The sequence below is a fragment of the Scatophagus argus genome, chromosome 11 (genome assembly GCF_020382885.2).
Source record: "Scatophagus argus isolate fScaArg1 chromosome 11, fScaArg1.pri, whole genome shotgun sequence".
NCBI lineage: Eukaryota > Metazoa > Chordata > Actinopteri > Scatophagidae > Scatophagus > Scatophagus argus.
Window position 1 is genome coordinate 12,464,315 of NC_058503.1, and position 20,926 is coordinate 12,485,240.

The 20,926-nt window shown below is 40.0% G+C and overlaps 4 protein-coding genes across 4 annotated transcripts; 1 reads left to right on the top strand and 3 right to left on the bottom strand.

Moving 5' to 3' along the window:
* Positions 1–78: 78 nt before the first annotated feature.
* mettl5 (methyltransferase 5, N6-adenosine) lies at positions 79–2,401 on the top strand. The gene is made up of 7 exons (XM_046403335.1): positions 79–364; positions 451–565; positions 643–827; positions 1,399–1,481; positions 1,708–1,759; positions 1,830–1,879; positions 2,281–2,401. The coding sequence occupies exons 1-7, from the start codon at positions 265–267 to the stop codon at positions 2,320–2,322; spliced, it is 627 nt and encodes a 208-aa protein (XP_046259291.1). The 5' UTR covers positions 79–264; the 3' UTR covers positions 2,323–2,401.
* ssb (small RNA binding exonuclease protection factor La) lies at positions 1,960–8,090 on the bottom strand. The gene is made up of 12 exons (XM_046403334.1): positions 7,909–8,090; positions 6,484–6,550; positions 6,293–6,396; positions 4,620–4,794; positions 3,927–4,034; positions 3,737–3,840; positions 3,489–3,560; positions 3,360–3,402; positions 3,127–3,267; positions 2,858–3,044; positions 2,607–2,729; positions 1,960–2,500 (listed from the first exon to the last, which is right to left on the bottom strand). Exons 2-12 carry the CDS (start codon positions 6,541–6,543, stop codon positions 2,421–2,423), a joined length of 1,197 nt encoding a protein of 398 aa, XP_046259290.1. The 5' UTR covers positions 6,544–6,550; positions 7,909–8,090; the 3' UTR covers positions 1,960–2,420.
* A 599-nt stretch (positions 8,091–8,689) lies between these two features.
* Positions 8,690–13,195, bottom strand: klhl23 (kelch-like family member 23). Its single transcript, XM_046404664.1, has 4 exons — positions 12,198–13,195; positions 10,801–12,027; positions 9,595–9,747; positions 8,690–9,516 (listed from the first exon to the last, which is right to left on the bottom strand). The coding sequence occupies exons 1-4, from the start codon at positions 12,202–12,204 to the stop codon at positions 9,206–9,208; spliced, it is 1,698 nt and encodes a 565-aa protein (XP_046260620.1). The 5' UTR covers positions 12,205–13,195; the 3' UTR covers positions 8,690–9,205.
* A 123-nt stretch (positions 13,196–13,318) lies between these two features.
* phgdh (phosphoglycerate dehydrogenase) lies at positions 13,319–20,127 on the bottom strand. The gene is made up of 12 exons (XM_046404665.1): positions 19,875–20,127; positions 17,811–17,962; positions 17,669–17,734; positions 17,520–17,574; positions 17,233–17,331; positions 16,981–17,113; positions 16,736–16,884; positions 16,444–16,596; positions 15,809–15,947; positions 15,291–15,418; positions 14,971–15,193; positions 13,319–13,757 (listed from the first exon to the last, which is right to left on the bottom strand). The coding sequence occupies exons 1-12, from the start codon at positions 20,010–20,012 to the stop codon at positions 13,603–13,605; spliced, it is 1,590 nt and encodes a 529-aa protein (XP_046260621.1). The 5' UTR covers positions 20,013–20,127; the 3' UTR covers positions 13,319–13,602.
* Between the last annotated feature and the right edge of the window lie 799 nt (positions 20,128–20,926).

Genomic DNA, 20,926 nt, shown 5'->3' on the forward strand with positions numbered 1-20,926 from the left:
GTGATTTTGTTCATATTTTATTCTTATTTGCCTTTTTTCATTATTGTTATTAAAATAAACGTGAAGAAACGCAGGAGGAACTACCAGCACGTTGTCCGGAATCACGGTCGGATTGTTTTGGTTGATGCACACGGTCTTGCGGAAGTCGTTCTCAGCCGTGCTCAAAACAAATACAGCGATTTTGGCCGAACATAACTATTTGGAATAACTTCTCGGGGTTGTCGCACAGGGGAACGCGGGTTTAGAACATCACATCCGTTAGTAATGAAACTAAAAGAGTTAGAGAGTTGTCTACAGCAAGTAGATGTATTTGAAGAGCCAAAAATCCTTCTTGAACAATATCCAACCAGTCCCCATATTGCTGGTGAGGTGACAACGTGTGATCATAGTGAAGTTTTTTGGAAATCGCGCGTTGTTCTCATTAACTTTCTACTACCTTCCTCCCCACAGCATGTATGCTTTATACCATCCAGAATACGTTTGATGACATCGAGGGTAAACTAGTGGCTGATCTGGGATGTGGCTGCGGTGTCCTCAGCATCGGGGCTGCGATGCTCGATGCAGGGTGAGCGTAATTGTCCGTCCTTATCGCATTGTTTTCAATCATGTGACCTTCATCCTCATTCACTTTCTCCTCTTCAGTTTGTGTGTCGGCTTCGACATTGACAACGACGCCCTGGAGATATTCAGAAGAAATGTAGAGGAATTTGAGATTTCTAACGTGGATCTGGTACAATGTGACCTGTGTTCTCTAAAGGCAGAGGATTATGCCAAAAAGTTTGATACAGTAATAATGAATCCACCATTCGGGACAAAACACAATCAGGGTGAGTTTATACGTGCACTCCAGTGATTTAATGTTTCCATGTTTACAACCTTTGAACATCAATGTCATTGGGCAAATTTGAGTAATTGCATGACTGCAGAATGCAGCTAAAAAAAGGACTTTACACATCTCCTGGTCTTCCTTGGTGAATTGGGTTTCCAGAGTATTTTATTTTAGTTAATATAATTTGCACTGAAAATGTTGACCAGTATCTATTAAACGTGAGTTTAGCAGGACATCCAAATGTATTTTGTGCTCAGGCTTTCTTGTATTATCCTCTGCAAAGTCAGATATCATCACTTCCTGACAAATTTGACTTTCAATGTCATAATCACAATGTTGAATTTTTACATTGAAGATATTTAGAAGTGGTAAACTAGTGGTCATCAGGATAACTCCCATACCACCTGAATGTGACATTATAAAGCACTTTCTGATGCTATCAGGTTGCCACAGGCTGATTAGTTCCCTTGTGACATGTTCACTGATCTGGTGTACAAAAACGGTGGAGTGCCCCTTTAAGTGGAGCCCATGAAGTTACACATAACTTTACATTTTATTCTATATTCAAGGCATGGACATGAAGTTTCTACGGGCAGCTTTGATGATGGCAAAGACAGCAGTGTATTCACTACATAAAACATCAACACGAGAGGCAAGTTCAGTATCTATGCAACTCACATTTACAATATTTTGGTGTTAAAGAACTAACCCATGGTCAGAGATGAGGTGATTATTAGTTACATTTGAGAATTTCCCATTCAAGCTGTTATTGCAATTCCACAACACTTAAGATTCAGGTCAAATCTCATGACTTTGTCATGTTTAGATCTCTGGTGTGCACAAATGCTTCACGTGCACTTCATCTCATCTCATTACAGCACATACAAAAGAAGGCTAATGACTGGGGAGTGAAGATGGAAGTAATAGCAGGTGAGAACAATACAGTACAAGTTCTCGCCAACTAAAATGTTCGAACGCTGACTATGTACTCCCTTTACAGAACTAAGATACGACTTGCCAGCATCTTACAAGTTCCATAAAAAGAAATCGGTAAGCTAATACACTGCATCTCGCTACAGTCGGAGGGAATAGATATTTTCCAGAAGAAACTCACACAACAGTCAAATAGATCTTGTCAAATTAGTTTTAAATGTTTTATTTGCTATTCACATATACAAACTTAAAAATAGCAAAGCATGTGATGTTATCACTCAATGTAGGAAATCTACAAGGAAAAACAATACAATGACAGATTCTAGATGTCACAGGTCTTGCAAAATCAAATTATTGTCCAGGTGAAATTAAATTACTGTCAAAGAGCAGATTTATGCAGAATATGATAAAACCAAAGACATCTTAAGAAGAAAAAAAAGTACACAATGTGAGAGGCACAATATACAGGGACTTAAAAGGCTGAAAACTGATGCCAAGCTTTGTCAATTGTTCTCTAGGTTGACATCCAGGTGGACTTCCTGCGATTCGCAAACGCCTGACGCTTTCACTGGAATGGACTCAAACTGCCTCTGCATTTTTACTGTTTATAATAAATGTTTTCAAAAAAAGAGAAAAAAATCTAGGTGTGATTTTGTGACTAAGATCCATTTTCAGTTTTGGCAACCTTTGCTGCAGGACCATCAGCTTCTTCTAGTTCTCTCTTTGGGGCTGCAGGTGCTAGAGGAAAATCACAAAGTAGATAGAGCATAATTAACAGCTTTGTAAACAATAAATATCTTGCTATCAAGCCAAATTCTGAAGCTCCAAATTATGGAGAACTCACCATCATCCTCATCATCACTGTCAAATTTTGTCTTTTTGCCCTTGTACTGAGTTGCACCATGATCTCTTCCGCCTCTTCCCCTTCGGCCTCCTCTTCCTCTGCCACCTGATCTTCCTCTGCCACCTTTTAACAGTGACAAGATGCATCAGTACTAAATCTTAAATACAGTAAGTTAAGCCCTGATAGTCTAAAATAGTTTAATGATTTCCATATACATTTTGATCAGCTGCTAGTTCAGCAATAAATTTTACCTCTGCCTTTGGACCTGCTGTAGGACTCTTGTTGAGCTTCGATAATCTTCTTCAGTACCTCTTTCTCCTCATCTCCCTCAAGTACCTGCCATGTAACACTGCCGTCCTTGACTTTCAGTTCTCCTCCGTTTGCCTCTTTGGCCTTATCGAACGCTTCCTTGGCGTTCCCATCGAAAAGGAGGGTGCCCTTTCAAAAGCCAAAAGGCACAAGTTTAAGTACATCGCAGCTCTTTAGGGTGTGAGGCGTGATTGGTGGACAGTTTACTTACCTCTTTGGCTCCTCTTGTAAAATCAACCCACTTGATCTTTCCATGGCCAGAGAACAATTCATGGAAGTCCTCTCTTGAAACGTCTTCAAGCTCTCCTGAAAACTTCAACAAGCAACCTGTCTGTTCGTCCAAAAGCAGGTCCTGCAACATAAACAACCATTAATTATTATTACTGTGACGAGAGCTCCTCTCAGTGAGAGAAACTATTCTTGAGAGCGCTTAGGGAATCTTACCATTTCTTTCTCTTCTACGTGTTTCTGCTGCTGTTCTTTGTCCCTGAATAATTATTTTTTGGGGTCAGTAATTTTTCATAAAATGAACAAAGTGTTTTTAGGACAGAAATGTACTGCTTGTGTACTCACTGTTTAGCTTTTGCTTTTGTCTCTGCTTTGAACTGTTTTCTCTCTTCTGCTTTCTTTGCATGGTAATCTTCTCTGCAGAACAGCAATGACATGATTGATATATATATATATATATATATATACACACACACAAAGATGTTCAAAGGTTTCTCCAGTCCAGGATGAATTAAACAGATTCCAAAAAAACATTTAGGTCACTGTGTGAAACACTGAGGATAAATCTTCATACAAGAAGCAGTACAGCTCACCTTGATAACACAAGCAACTCGTTGTCTTTGAATGATTTGATGTCTGAACGTTCTAGGAACTGCTTAGAGGACTCCTCTGTGTCGAAACAGATAAACACTGATCCCTGTAAAGAAATTTATTGAAGTAACTTCAAAAAATCTCCCCAAATTCACTGAAAAAACAACTGGAATTAAAATATATTCAAAATACCTTGAACTGCTTCTGCAGGTTTCTCCTCATCTGAATGTTTTCTATGGTGCCTTTCCCATTCAGCCACTCCTGAATCTCGTCAAGGGTGGTTTCGAGAGGAAAACCTTTCTAGATGAGGAAATGTGACATTAGAATGTCAAACAAGAATAACAGTCTACTTAAGATAATAAATTAAAATCTAAATGTGCGTAATGGCATTTTTTTATAGATTTATATATAAATATTATATTATTTAGCACAAATACAGGGTGTTGCAATATGTTTGCTAGGGAGAAAAAAAAAGACTCATCTATAGTTATAAATAATGAGAACATACACTTGTCAGTGTCTTAGGTGTTCCTGCTAAAACTAATGCATTCTAATACATCAGTCCTGGGCTAAACTTAAATTCATGAGGGTTATAATGTTATATCTTTGTTGTAAATGCTATAGATAAGTGCTAAATCCACTGTATGGGAAATATCAAAGAGGATGGGCTAAAACTAAAACAGCTCTGTTCAGTACCATAAATTGCATCCTCCAAAAATTGAACATGCATAAAAGATTTGCTGTTGTATAAGACTGCATTGGGTTTAGCAGGGTGTACCTAATATAATGACAAATGGGCTTGACTGACATCATGTAACTACAAAGGTAAATTTATACTTTCAAATAAGAATTGAGAATCAGTGTGCAGGCAACCAAAATGCTTACAATGTACACAGATTTGTGTTTGACAGCGTCTTTGTATTCATCGTTCACTTCAGGTAAGGGTTTGTTTGGGGACCTCCTGACTTTAGTCTTGTCTTCACTGATTTCCAAGAGGCCGGTCTTTGACTTCTGGACAGCTGCAACGATGACGCTGCTTTCTGTAGTTAAAGACTTCAGTCTGGGAAAAAATTACAAATGTTTCAACAAATACTCTGAACAACAAGGGAAGAAAAAAAAAATCAATATTAATCCTGTTGTTAGACCACGTGTAAATACTAATGATGAACATGCATTCTTCATCTCAGTGCAGTGACACAGCATAAAGATGGAAACACTACTTGGCATCTGAAGTCTTAATAAGGGTCTTGCCCGTCTCAGATAGCACAGATGTCATTCAGATGTCCACAATCACTCACAGTGAAGAATTTCAGTATCTACAGGACTCAATTTTTAAGGGTAAATGGTAAAAAAAAAATCTAATCACACTGGCAACTAAATTGCCACTTCAGTCCTCTTTCAGGCAATTAAGCTTGATTAGAAAATAAAACAGCTGACTCACATCCACTTCTGTCTCCATAACTCACTGCATTTTGCCAAGTTTTCAATAGGAGGGTCTCCGAGTCTAATGGCCCTACATGAATACCTCTCAGATTCAGCAAAGTTCTTCTTTGTTTATGTTGTGAGCCTGTTGTGGCTAAAGGTAATCTTGCCGGTCACGAGTGAACATTAGGGGTCAGGGTGAGGACATTCACTAATCTTGCTAAGCTTGTCATGAGTCATACAATGGGTCCACAAAGAATAGTCCTCACCATCTTTTTCTTCTTGCTCAGTCACACAACCTCCAGACTCCTCCCATCAGCCAATTAAAAACTCTACACCGGCTTTCAGTTGATTGTCACTATCTTATTATTGAGAAACCTCAGTACCTGATCTTGCCACTGCCTTTGAAATGTTCACAATCATTTGGCAAGTGTTTAAAGCCTGCATTTCTGAGATATGATATATTTTGGTCTGCAACAACCATCGTTGTTTTCAAAATTATTAATGAGAAAACAGAAACAGATAGTTATTACAATAGTCTAGTGGAGATAACACTTAGGACTCACTCTCACACACTCAAGGTTGAGGGTGCAGTGAGAATAGCAGAGAGCCACCCAAACAATACAGTAACAGTAGGGTTATTGCAGGTAAACACTAACATAACCCACAAGCAACTACAGATCCGTCCCGTTAATTCAAGGCCTCATCTTTCTCACTTTAAGATCCTCATGCACATGTATGGTGCAAAAAGTCAGCTACAACCTTCTAGAGGATGGTAAAACATGGGACTCGATGGGCACTGATATAGTACATATAGTATGTATGTAAAATTGCAAATTTGAAGTAGACCAACAAGTATGTTCTTCATGATTATGTCAGTGATATTGTAAGACATTACTTACAATTATTTTAAGTAACTGTAAATAATGTCAGTGATATTGTAAGTCCTCCATCTCTCCACGCTGGGTTGATGAGTTGTAAAGTTTGATTGCCAAATTTTCTTCCCAGCTGATTTGAATCTAATTTGATTTTATGCAAAGGATAGATATGAGCATATTAATGACTGAGATGAAGACAAAGTAGTATTAAAATTGTTTCACAGCAGTTGATCAGAATGCGATAAAGTATAAACAAACCTGTTGAATTTAAGCATCGTCTCTAAAGTCACCCAGCCATCATCAAGCTGGAGTTGTTCTTTGAGAAACCTGTCTCTCGGAAGATTGTGATCCCCAAAGTAGTACTGGAGGTTGGAATGAGACACATTTTCAGAAATGAATTTAACTGACTTTTACAAAATACAAATGTGAATATTAAAAATCAGGATTACCTCTATTTGTCGTGCAACTTTCATCTCAAGTGGAGACATCTCTACTTGATTCTCTGCCATGATTGTTCTGTGTAGAAAAACGGTAAACAAAATTCCTTGTAATTCCTTGTAACAAATCTTCAGTGGACAGGACACATTTATGAAAATTCAAAACACTGTAGTAATTAGTATGTATATAAGTATATCTATTATCTGTTGATAAAATAATTTAAAATATATATAAATAAATTTAAAAATGCACTTCTTTTGCTCTGATGCAGTATCTTCTCTCAGTCTACTGCCACCCATCTGAGGTCTCAATATCCCATTAACTATATTGTCTAATTGGTTACGTGTCATGTAATGTAAAGTAATCAAAACTGAGGAAACTAGTAGTCACTAGTAACTATGTTATCGAACAAATATAGTGGAGTAAAAAGTACAATATTTGCCTGTCCACCTGCTGTTCATTTGCACTGTCTACCTCACCCACTTGCACTATACTCCACCCTGCACTACCTTACTTTTGAACTACCTCCAGAAAAATATTTATTTCACTTATTTTATTTTGTGTTACCTTACTCTATTTTATTTTTATTTTTTATTTTATTTTATTCTTCAATTATATGTTACTGTTATGTTCTATGTATGCACCAATCACCAAGACAAATTCCTAGTAATGTGAAACCTCTTCACTTACATGGCAATAAAGTCTTTTCTGATTCTGATTCTGATACCAACATGTAGTAGAATAGAAGCAAGCCAAAACTTAAATTTTACTTTATTACATTCCATCAACGAACAATTGTAATTTAAACAAACTTAAAAGAATCCACTTGACTTTATTCTTTTAATTGTTTGTCCACGGTTTAAGAAAAGTGTCCCAACCCTGGCAGCATCCAATGTAGTTTAAATTAATGAAATCTTAAAAACTGGCCGTTCTTTTACCTCCAATATACTGGAGAAGACTCAGCTGTGTGGATATTTTCAACATATTTGCAGATTATCTGCAGGGCAGTATACCTGAGCAATTTAAGAAGCCAATTCAAAATTAACAAAATATGAAAATGAAACAATTTTCATAAATTCTGCTAACATGCTGCTAGCTTGTTAGCTAACAAGCTAGCATAAGCTTAGATGCCGCAGCTGTTTGTCCATACACTAACTGTCAAGTCATGTAGCTCATTGAGCCAAGTCACACTGACAGGACACATTTTATTCAGTGTGATATTAGTTAACCATAAATTATTTTTGCTCGTAATGTTTGATGATCTAGTAACACTCTACGTAACTCCATTCTAGCAAAAGCATGCTGTTCAAACATGCTAGACGCGAATGTCTGCTCTGTTCCTTTTAAAACCTGCAGAATATTTCTTAGTTAATTATAGGTCATATTTGGATAAACCATAAAAGCCCCTTCACACCACCCTGAAAAGTCATACTTACGATTTATTGAGTCGTTGCTAGCAGCACTTTTAGCTATTCAAACCAGAAGTCCACACTTTGTTGCTCCTCGCACGTTGTAGTGTGGAACTGCGTGCTACGGAGTAACCCGAGGACCAAAAAGAGTTGGTCTCAACGCGAGACAGTTAGAGTCTGAGCAGCTACAGTGTCCACATGAGGACGGCTGTGTGTGAGATGGAGGTCACAGCCAGCCCCAGGGTGTCGCTGTGTTTTAATCTAACTGCAGGGCAGCAGATAGTGCTGATAGTGATATGATCTGCCATTTACGATCTAGCAATTCTACCATTTTACAACTTCTACAAATTTTCTTTTTAAAATGTATATATTTAGTTTGTTTTTATCAGGTTTTAAGTGGGCTTATTTTTAATTTAGGTTTTTCCTGTGTGCGTGTACATTGAGAGGTTATTGCTGCCATATACTTTGTGCTTTGGCCAAGTCTATTCGCTAAAAAGCAAATAAATAAATGAATAAAAAATGCAGGTCATTATTTTGTTATTTTAACTCGTGCAGTGGCGTTTTTTTCTGAATTTGCTTTGGGGAGATGAACACCTTGTGGCAGAGCAACTTAAATTCAGTGTAGAACGAGCACACCTGTGATATTAGATTCCTTTTAGTCAATTTATATGGTCTCTTTTTTATTCTTATTAAATCAAACTCATACATATTGGATAGCACCTTAATATATCAAATTAATAACTTCTGAAGTCTAACAATAAGCCTTTTAATGGCTCTGTTGTTGAAAGTTGCCTTGCCTTTACACTAAAACCAACATGATGAACTTTATGTGACCGCTTTAGTGTCACTGTTTACATAAGGATTGTCCAATGTGCACCATTTGGACTTCACTCATTAATTCAGGCAGAGATCACATTATTAGAGCAGTGATTTATTCAATCAAGTAGCAGCCTTGGAGTGCCCTATAGTGCATCAGTAGTCTGAGGTGGATTCTGTGTTTATATATTAAATGGACTGATTAATACTAAAATATCTTCTTTCATTTTTCAGACTTTCCTTTCAATCTATTAAAACATAAATACCTAAAATAAGCTTAAATGCTAATTGTGAAGCCCCTGAGTTTCAACTGAAATTGCTTGTTCTTCATTATGTTCACAGTTTGGCCTACGTGTAGCTGTCTAAAGGCAATTACCTGGCGCACAACACAGGCTAACTTAACATCTTGTGTCATAGTGTAGCCTACATTTGCACACACTGACAAAATACAGTTCACCAATTGATCTATTTGGCACAAAATGACAACATTTGTGATAAGGGTTTGACACTAAACACCGAAAACACAAACACATCCATGTGACCTGGCCGGGCCGGGCAGAGTCCCCACAATCTCCCAAGAGTCCAACTGTGGGTCATATTTCTCAATGCTCTGCAGATAAGTCCCCTTTGAGTAGGAGTATCCCCCTGTTACATAAATACAACCATTTATTACCACAGCCCCACACTCCATCCTCCTCTCCTTCATCACTGATATTGATCTCCATTCATCTTTGTCTCCATTGTAGCAGTCTGCGATAGTCGTCTGTCCGCCCACCAAATACAGCATGTCCTCCAGAGACACAGAGCACAGCCCGTACTCTGAAAACAGAGTATTTCAGATCAGACTACAGTATTCAGCATATTTTAATTCTTGTCTCTTTTTTTTTGTTCTCGTACCTGGATGGGGACTTTTTGTAATGATGCTCCACTCGTTGACATCCGGCCGGTAGACTTGGATTTTCTCATAGGTGCAGTTTCCTCTGTACCCATAGTGACCTCCGCTCACATAGATTTTATCTCCCATTACACAGGCAGTGGCATTTCCTACACCTTCAAAGGAAACAGAGGTTAAAGATAATATTTGATCAATCACTCACATCTATAAATGTAAATGACTAAAAACCCGCATTTATTGATTTTATGACCATTTGGCAGCAGCACGACAAGCTGTATAAACACAACACTGACACATTATTGCTTAATATTGACTCTTTGTTCAGGTTTGCTCTCCACCAACTCCTGAGAAAAAATATCTGGCTATTTAGCTGCTAAATTCTCCACTATGTTAGGCTCACTAGCTACCCAACTTTGTCTGCCTGCCTTTTGGTGTTGATTTTTTTTTTCTCCACTAAGATGACAGCAGTGAAAATGAACTAAAACAACAAAGTTGTGGGCCATCAAATCAAACCAGTGAGCTGAAAGATGCTAAGATGCTCTGTAAGCCTGAACAGCACAACAGCAAAGTTGGATAATATTTCTGTGGGCTCATCACCACAAGCAACTGTTTTCACATATAACTATATGTTTCACTATGAAAATACTGTTTCACGGAGTTTGAAAAAATGTGAAAAAAATGTGAAAAGATGCATTACTTTGAACTCAGTTCCACCTACCCAGTTCAGCTTTAACTACATTCAGGACATTACGACAAGTGAATGGTAACTTAGCTCAGACAGAAGACCACTAAGAGAATCTCATGTTAAGATTTTTTAATTATTTTTTTTGACTACCATTTCCAAGGTCAAGGAATAAACTCTGAATTTCAATGTTTTCAGAAAAGCATTAATTCATTGAGGCTCAAAGTTCGTTCTTGACCTTCTAAACAGCAGCTGAAGCTAAAACTTCCTTTCCTTCAGCAGATGGATGGCTGAGAGTCAATCTCTGCTTTTAAGTCAGCATGGTCAATCAGTCCTTAAGGTGCTCAGAAAAAAATCTGCATTTTCATGATAACATCTAATGATGAAAATCAGGTGACATGACTGAGAGCTCGAGAACAGCTACCAAACTGACCCTGAACGGAGAACGATTTATAAACATCAATGTACTGTTTGTTCTTCCTCTTCAGTTCGTCAGCGCATATACTCCACTTCATATTTTGCATACCTTGGATCATTTTGGCCACAGGGAACCATTTCTTTTTCAACGGATCATAAAATTCTGTCTCCGGCTCTGGAGCTCCTCCCCTGTAGCCTCCGATAGCATATACGCAGCCATGCAACGCCACAGAGCAATGGTAGTATCTAGCTGTGATCATGGAGCAACCTTCTGTCCATTCATCATAGTCACAGTTATAAACTGACACTGTGTCCAGAGCCTCAACAGTGTTTGTCCTGTAACCCCCAGTCACATAGATATTTGCTCCAAGTAAACTGACGCTGTAGCTCTCCCTTGCATGGTCAGGCATATCTTTTCCTTGCACCCAAGTGTTGCTGACAGGGTCCCATATGTGAACCTCACAAAGAGGGTGCCAGTAGTATCCACCGATGACGTACATGCTGGCAGACATTTTTCTGTTCGCAGACACCTCTTTGCCATTGGACCTTAAAGCCTGAATGATCAGAGATTTAAATTTGCCTTCTCTTTTCAACAAGCATTGTCTGTGCGCCTCCACGGTAGCCTTGAAGTAAATCTCATCCAGGTCCATATGGATGAAGTGCAGCAACTCTGCAGCATGCTGAATACGATTATCCAAGTCATGTGTGACCCATTTGGCTATGGCATCTATCAACACCTCATCCCTCTGCACAGCGAGGGTCACAGCCAAAAGGGATCTCATCTTCTCGTGGTCCAGCTCCAGGAACTCCTCCTGCAGCATGAGCTCCGTTAACCTGCTCAGCATCACTCTGCGGGCCTCCCTCTCCAGCCCGGGGCACAGGTGCAGCTGGGCGAAAGCGTGCATCCCCAGGCAGTTGTCCACATCCAGGAGGCGAATGAGAAACTCCTCACAGGCCTGCTTCACAGAAACAAACTGCAGGAGGTCTGCAGCCTCCAGCAGGCTCTGCACGCTGCTCTCGGTGATGCGCACCTGAGCCGTGTACACATAGTCCACCAGAGCACCCAGGACAGCACAGTCCACCCCGTTCAGTTTGATGACGCTGTTTGACCTCTCCCTCATATCCGCTGTGAACATGACTTTGAAATAAGAGCTGCGGGCCGACAGCAGCGCCTTGTGGCAGTGAAACACCTGTCCGGACTCGCCACACTGCAGGGTAACGTCGGCAAACAGACCACTGATGTAGAAATGCCTAAGAGCATCCAGGACCTCTGCTGCATGGTCACCATCACAGAAGTCGTATGTGTAGATTTCGGCCTGCTCATGCGACATGTTACCTAGAGGAAATGCATGGAAACGAGTCCAGTTACACCCCGTGCTGGAGAGAAAATCAGAGCAAAACTGTGGTTCCCGTTTATAATAAACTGCACCGTTACGCTTCGACCCTCATTTACTACTCAATTCGAGAACAGGAGGCGACAGTCAACCAGAGAAAGCACAGGCTTACCTCTCATCCTGTTTCCATGAATGCACCGTGCTGACCGACACCGACACTCCACAGTGTCCTCTCTTTGAACGCTCCTCTCCCAAAACACATGAACCTCAATTTAGCTCATGCAGGACGGTCGAACTCAACCCTGTCCTATTTTGGTATTTATGCACAGCGGCCATCCCCCCTCCTCCTCCTCCTCCTCGTCTTCTTCGTCCACCCTCTGCTGCAGCACGCTCAAGTGTCCACCAGCAGGTCCTTGACAAAAACCAAGCCAGTCATTCAGAGGATTTTTCTCCCAGGGGCTAAATATAACCCTCCATCCACAAAGTCTCGTGATGCGCATTAGTTGAACCCAACAGGCGGGGAGGCACCTCTCACACAACACATATTTTCTGCGAAAGAGCATCGCCTTCGCCGGTACGGCACAAGAAGCCGCTGCGCTGCTCACTACTCAAGTGTTTTATCGCCCCCATTCTTGTCGTTGCCATGGCATTTTGAACCCAGTTTCAGTGTGGCCAAGGCTTTACCTAATCCTAACATGGATTAACAGCACAGTGCACAATATTCATCCCTGCTCAAAATCTCAAAGATATGACTGTGAGTGAGCTGGTCTGCGCAGAAAAGTAGTCTTTAAATACTTGGATTTAAATGCATAAAACACTGATGGAAACTGGTCTCTCAAATCCTTTACCAGTCAGCATTGTGCAGTCACAGTGAAAACTAGACTCTGGTGTTCGTGATATGCATTTAAATGTTAAAGAATAGTCATCAGCCCACTTCCGAGGGGTACATTTGCGCAGTTTGTAAGCTGTTGCTGTTGGTGGTCTGAGTTGCATTATGTCTCAGTACTTCATAGTGCAGGGTATTTTTACTGCAGCTGCGTCATATTTTAAGAGCTTGTTCTGCATGAAAAATCTGCACAGTTCCCACCTGTCTAAGAGGTATGAGGTATTATGTTCCCCTGTACAATGTAATCTACATTACTAAGTATTGTCTGAAATATAAACACAGGGCTGCATGTAAATAATGTATTGGACGGCATTAAACTGTAGGGAACATCTGGCCTTAAAATTTAAGCAGTTCAAAAAAGTCTCGAGATCACTGAACAAAAACACTGAACTATCAGTATTTTAAAATTGTTTTTAGTGTTTTTGTTAAGTGTACTTTATTTTAGGTCTTTAAAACAACAAACTGAACAGCACAGGACAGTGAAAACATTTCATTCAGTTTTACTTCAACAAAGTGCACGTAAAGCATCTAAACACTGGAATGTTATCAAAACGCAAGTTTTAAACTGCAAGTGTTCAACTTCTAAACAAGTTGTTAGTTGTAAACGCTAAGGACCAAGACCGATCAGTTATGTCAGACACTCTTTGAGAATGTTTAGATTTTCAGATGAGCGTTTGGCGGCTGCTGTCGTCTAAATGGCGAGCTGTGCTGCCTCCTTCACCAAAGGCTTCAAGGCGCTGAGGTCTCTCAGCAGAGAGGACACCCCCACGCAGTACCACAGATCCCCAGTGCGGTCTGCAGGAGCACTGAAAGACTCGATCTCCACCCCCTCTGTGGCCAGCAGTCCTAAAAGAGACAATAGGTCACCTCTCATCCAAACAGAAAGCACACAAAGAAAAACAGTGGGAAAAAAAAAATCTGGTGTCCAGCTTTTGCCCTGCTGAGAGCAACAGTGGCTGCAAACCGGTTTGCCACTGACCACTTGTACCCTAACAAATGCTGATATCTGCCCCTCTATTGCTTTGAGGTGAGATACAGTTTGTCCTCACACTCTGATGACATCACATACAATTCACTGGAACTGCCTGGTCCTCACTGAAGCTTTATTTAATTAAATATTACATATTCTTCCGACAGCATCAGCTTTCCATTGCATGGCTTGACGAATATTCTGGTGTATGGATGGTCATAAAGAGGGATAACTGAATTCTGAGTTTAAACTTGCTGACTTTGTCTCAAAAGGCTGGCAAAGAAGGGAAGGTGGATTATTTAACAAGTATTTCTCCTGATTTCTCCAGTATTGTACAGAAGATGACACTCAGAGATTTATGAATTTTGCTTCAGACATGAAGATCTGAAACTCTGATGATCAAGATTATTTTTTTTTTATTTTTAAACTTTTTGTAGTATTGTCTGAAAATGAATGTGCAATATTCTTGATCTGGCTTACCGTAATGTCTGGAGTATAAGCCGCTACTTTTTTCACACACTTTGAACCCTGCGGCTTAAACAATGATGCGGCTAATTTATGGATTTTGCCTCCAGACAAAAGTAACATTGAGAGCGACAACAAAAGAGAGACTGACAACGTGGACACCTGCGGCTCATAGACAATTGCGGCCTATATATGTACAAGTATTTTTTTTCTTTTTTAATTTAATGGATGCGGCTTATATTCAGGTGCGCTCAATAGTCTGGAAATTACGGTACATGACTTTGTGACATCTTCTTCATCCTTGCAGACTGAGCAATCGTGAAAACTTTATTCTTATTTCATGCTCAGTGAATACAAAATGTTATTTATGCACTATTATGTCAAATTACAAACCCTAAAAAGGTCTACTGAGACTGTTATTGCTCCTTGGCACAGTGTGTGAAAATTCTGAGGCTTGAAAGCGGACTTGAATTTCTTTCATCAGTTGAAATATCACTAATACGTTTTCATGTCTGATCCATCGAGCATGTACCCGTCAGTTATGACCTTGTTCTAACAACTTCGTTGCTGTAGGATCGACTTTCCCCTGAACGAGCCAAACTGCATCCCTTTAATGTGTCTTACCAGCCACTGAGGATAGGAGCTGAGGGTCTGGGGAGGCCTTGAAGAACAGCAGATTCCCGGTGAGACAGACCGGCTGTCTGAACACGCTGTCGCTCAGCTCCAGTAGGACTGGTGCGCCGCCTTGAAGCGAACCACTGGCTTTGTAACTGCAGCCACCGGCCACGATCTCCACCTTACACACACCACTGGCTGCCCCGTCAGTCGCACAGTGGGACTGGTTTACCTGAGGAGTCATTTCACACGTATGAAGGGATTATTATCTGAAAGAGGCACACATGTTCTTGTCATGCGTTGTTTGTGGGAATGACTTGTTGTTGTACCGAGATTCCAGACTCCTTGGCAAGGCTCAGTACATTGATGAGGTTGGAGCAACAACCAGATTCATGATTCAGCAGTCCGACCAGCACTGATGAAGTCATGTAACCAGTGGACGACTTCATGCAGTCACCTGGTTTGAATAAAAGAAACATAATGTTAACTGCCACTAACAGGAAGTAAAACATTTTGAATCAAAACTGTTTCAGAAAAACTGTTAAAGGCAGAAAGTGTACCGGTATGTCCTTTTTAAAATTTATTTTTCTAATTTATTTTCTGCAGCATTGTAGTCTATCATAGAGCAGACACAGTACAGGACAACTATCCCTTAACCTTAAATAAAACTCAGATATTGTTAATAATTTGATATGATGTACTGTTGCCCAGCTTCTATTTAACAAAGCACCTGTTTCACAAACAACCACTAGAGGGCCAAAAACCCACCATTCCAACCCCATCTTCCCATATGATGCTCGACTTCAGGTCTCTGGTTACACAAAACAGGCCAGAGCTTCAGTTTTACCTTGGGTAGTGATTTGAACTTGGCTGTAAGGTTTCTTAGTAGTAGTGCAAGACTGCAGCACAGCTCCAACAGCTTCTCCAAGCTTGATTAGTTGGTGGGATTCCTGGGAAAATGTGCTCGCCAAAACTGGTGCATTCACCTACAGAAGGGAGAAGAACCGAATGAGATGTGAATCCAAATTCCAGACATTGTGAGTCCCTTCTCTGAAGTTCTTCAATTTCAGCCTCCATCACCATCCAGTACATAAACATTTTCCATTTCACATTTGTTTTGTTGACTTTACAATGCTAACAAGTTTGATCATATAACCACAAGTATGGCATGACAGCACTAAAACAAACGTGACTGGCATTGTCACATGCCTTATCTATTGCATTTTGAGGCTCTCTTACACGCCTTTGATTTAGAATTTAGAATTCATGCTTTAGTTTGAACACTTTTAAACATGAAGATGACTTGACTCGACACCTCAGCCTGTGAAAACAGTTCTCTGTGGCTTGTACTCCAAGAACTTAATTGTAGGTTCACTATTAAATTCCTCAAGTGCCCCTTTAATGTGCTTTGCAACAACAACAAAACTCAAAGATTACAGAGTATTTTGTTTTAAAGCAATAAGACCACTGAGCAGAACTTACTGCTCCAATCAGCTTATTGCCCTTCACCATGTCCACAATCTGCACAGCAATGTCCTCTCCACAGCGAGCCTGAGCCTCCTTCGTACTGGCTCCCAGGTGAGGACAGCTGATGACATTAGGATGGTCCACCAAGGAGCGGTCCTTTGGAGGTTCCTGCAGCCAAACATAAACAGGAAGTAAGATGAAGACCATTGGATCTCTTTTGTTAATATTTATTAATCGGTGCTTACGAAATTTGAAAAACAATGAAAATGACAGATTATTTGTGCCGGGCGTGCCCCAATAGTAATACCTCAACAAACACATCAAGCCCTGCTCCTCCACACTGTCCAGACTCCAAAGCTCTGAGGAGGGCAGCCTCATCGATGATGCCCCCTCGCGCACAGTTCACAACCTTCACTCCTTTCTTGCATTTTGCAAATGACTCATCATTGAGCAAACCTTGGGGGGAAAAAATATGAAAATGAAAAAGAAATTCAACAATTTACTATTTGTAATGGCTATATAATCTTAAGTAATCTCCTTAGTAAAGCTCACCGGCAGTAGAGGGCAATAGAGGAGTGTGGACAGTAATGTAGTCACACTGGGGCCAAAGCTGCTCCAGAGACATCTGCTCCACCCCCCAGCTGGCTGATACCTCGGGAGGAGTGATTGGATCGTAGCCGATAGTCTAGAAAAACAAGAGAAAAAACAAAAGTCATCTTTGTTTATTTCATCTAATAATTAACATGGAATTAAACCCCTGAGAAATGTAAGCACAGTCTCTTCATTTCTAATGTCTTCACTTACCCTCATGCCAAATGACTGCATTCTTGAAGCGACTTCCTTTCCTATTCTTCCCAGTCCAACTATTCCGAGTACCTTGCCATACAGCTCTGTACCCATGAACTGTAAAATCAGAAACAAAACAATGACCCTGTGTACGAAATCCAAACCTGCACAGATCCAAGTGTCCCATCTGATTATTGACGACTGGCTGAACAATGGAGCCGACCATGCAAGAGTAACTGCTTTGTGTGCCAACTGCAAACACAGTCCATCAGGCAGCATAGGGGCAAACTACAATCTCTGCTCACCTTTTTACGATCCCAGTTGCCTTGCTTCATCGACATTGCAGCTTGAGGCACATTTCTGAAAACAGAATGGTATAATCGTGCCATTTGTTAATACTACTTAAGCAGCATTCAAAAGACAATAGCTCGTAACAAAACATGACTCATCTTGCCTTGAGAGGCTCATCAGCAGGGCACATGTCAGTTCAGCGGCACTGATCGTGTTACCACTTGGCGTGCTGGAGAAAACAGTCTCCGGTTAATGAACAGTATGTTAAAATGAAACCAATGCTGGCTACCAGACTGGAGACTTACTTCATGACAATAATACCCTTTGTGGTGGCAGCATCAACATCCACGTTGTCCACACCAGTCCCGGCTCTCCCGATGATTTTGAGATTATTAGCAGCATTGATAACATCAGCTGTTACCTTTGTTGCAGATCTAACCACAAGACCATCATAGTCCTAGGATGGAGAGAAGAGCACATATTTATATCTGTTGTTAATCTACTGACCATGCAAAGTGGTCCCATTGCCCCCATAATCACTGTGTTGCTTTGTGGCACCTCAGCATTTTTCTTTACCACTGCAGCATAAAATAAACTCACAGTATAAGGGCCTTAAAATTGATGATAATTATCTCACCTTCAGAGGAGCTTTGTGTTTCAATGCTTTGAATTTTGCAGTTCCTGTGTACATACCGTAGTACAGGGTTAAAGCTATTTGGGTCTCTGACGTTGGGGTGCTTTCACACCTAATGTGTTTGGTTATACCAATAAAAGGCATGTATCCTCTGGAATTATTATGTCATACCATATGAAAACCTACATGAGGTCCAGCTGTAGCCTTGACTAAAAAGGCACATAATAGCATAAGCTACTTTTTCATGAGATCTTTCTGGACACAAGAGAAGATAAATAAACTCATAAAGTGCAGTAATCAAAACCCGTCTGTAAATATGACTTCATGTTTATCCCTCTTTGTTCATTTCTAAAAATCCAACGAAAATGAAGTGGACCAGAACTAAATGGCAACAATGTGTAATTTTTACCTCGATCTTTCCAAATGATCTTGCTGTGTGTCTGAAATGAAGGTAACAGACACACACTGTGTGGTTTCCAGAGGTGGAAGAAGTACACATCAGATAGTTTAGTAAAAACAAAAAAAAAAAAAAAAAAAAGCCAAAACTACAATGTAGAGACACTGTGCTGCATTTTACTTGAGTAAAAGCACAAAAATACAAGTATCAAAATATATAAGTACAAAGAGAAACAGTGCCCATTATGAAGAATAGCCCGTTTAAGAAAAATATATAATAGGATTATACTGATGCAATAATGTGGTGAACGTAGAGCGGGTTAAGCTGAAGCTAATTTTAGTTATTTTCTATACTTCATCTGCAGGGTAGCAATTGTGGATGTGCTCAAATCCATAAGTATAACATTTGCTTCTGAAATGTAGTGGAGCACTAGAAGAACAAATGTAAAGTACCTCAAAATAGTAGTCTACAGTAGTTGACTGAATCTACCAGGGCTGAAGAAACGGTCAGTATTATCAAATTCACAATGTGGCTGAGAGCAATATTGAAAATGCAGAAAGTACAATTTTTTTGATAAGAAAGACAGTAAAATGTGTCACATTACAAATAATTATGCAACACAGAAACCCCAGGATACAGATTATATACTCCACACATTAAAGAACGCTCTTGTCTGTGAAATGCAAAAAAATGACCATTCACATGAATAGTGTGACTGTCAAAATAACTGCAATAAGCTTTACTTTGCAGATCTTTCAGACATAAAATGTACTTGAGCCTGACATTGTGTTAGTCCATCCCTTACTGCTAAACACTTCAGTCCATCCGCTATGATTGAGTGCCACTGCACTGCTTCTAATCAGCCAAATCTAATTTGCTCAAAGGCAAATATTTGTCCCCGTTAGACGCATGACCTCCGCATTTGGTTGGTTATCATAAAGAGCCAGTGTGGTCCATGTGGCTCTCAGACAAACTGATGGAGTGAACTGGCAAAGAGAGGGGCGAGTTGCATCAGCTTCTCAATGGGCGGTGCTAGCTTAACAACTCTCACACCTTAACCCGGCAAATACGTGTCAGACCAGAGAGGCACAGAGCCCAAAATCAAAGTGCACGCACCCGGCGTTTAAACTGGTTTAAAAAATAAACACAAGTGCTGCTTTTAAAGACAAACGAGGCGCCCAGTCATACGAGCTTTCTTAAAGATGATGCAGGCTAAAGCGGCTAAACTTGGGGGGAAAATAACTGCAAAAACTCCTGCATGCTGAGCAGAAAAGAGAAAACGATCCCAGGTGCACGTGAAAGCAATTATGTAACACACCCACAGTGTGCCAGCCCTACCTTAATCTCCGCGATTAATTCTTCCTTTTTCATATTCTGTTTTTCCGTGACTCGGATGCCATTTTCCTCCAGAATCTTCTTGCACCGGGGGTCAACACTTTCACTGATTAAGACATTCTTAACGAAGATAGGGGCCATCTTGGGGCTTTCTCCTCGGGTTACTGCTTCGCGGGTAGGCAGCTGGTAAGTGGCTAATGCCTTCGTCAAGTGAAGAGATGGAAACGGGATTTTTTTTTTCCCTCTGTTGGTTTTGAATGGTTATCTCGGATTTAAGACGGCCCCTTTTAAAGTAAACCCGCCTCTCGTGCATCTCCCGTTTTGACGTATAACGTAAAGATACTGGAGACCAGTTCGGGAAAATCAGCAAAACCGGTTTGATGTGAGGCCGTCAGCTCTGAAGTACTGAAGTATTTTCGCAAGAAATGTACTTAATAGATCAGAGATTTACGTAGGTCTGTCATTGTGCAGGCTGATACGGGATTTGTTATTATAAGAATTATATTACCTTTAATACTTTAGGAACATTTTCCCGATTATATTTAAATACTTGATACAGGGGTTTTATTTGTAAATGAGTATTTTTGACATTGTAGTATTAATATTTTTTCTTATATGTATTTTACCTATATTTTTGTATCTTATTTTAAAGACTCATGCTATGTTTATCATATTGTTTATGTTAAAAACTTAACTGGCAAAGTAACTGGTGACTATGTAAAGTTAATTGAGTAAAACCTACTAGGCCTATGTTTAGCTCTTAAATAAGATGGAATAAAAATATGAAGAAGCATGAAATGGAAATATTTCAGTAGTGTCAGGTGACAAAGAGAAAGCTTTCCCCTAGAGACACGATCAACATAAACTCACACACTGTATATCCATATGGAATTATTGAAATGAAATGGAATATAATATACAATGGCTGTTTTGTTGAGGGGAAAAAATCAATCCCGCAAGGAATAGCAAACTTGTTTGTATCTTTCTTCAGCAAGTCAGGTCAGGCAAGTCCATTTTTCAGTCTTAATGTAACCGACACTATTCACCACCTGACT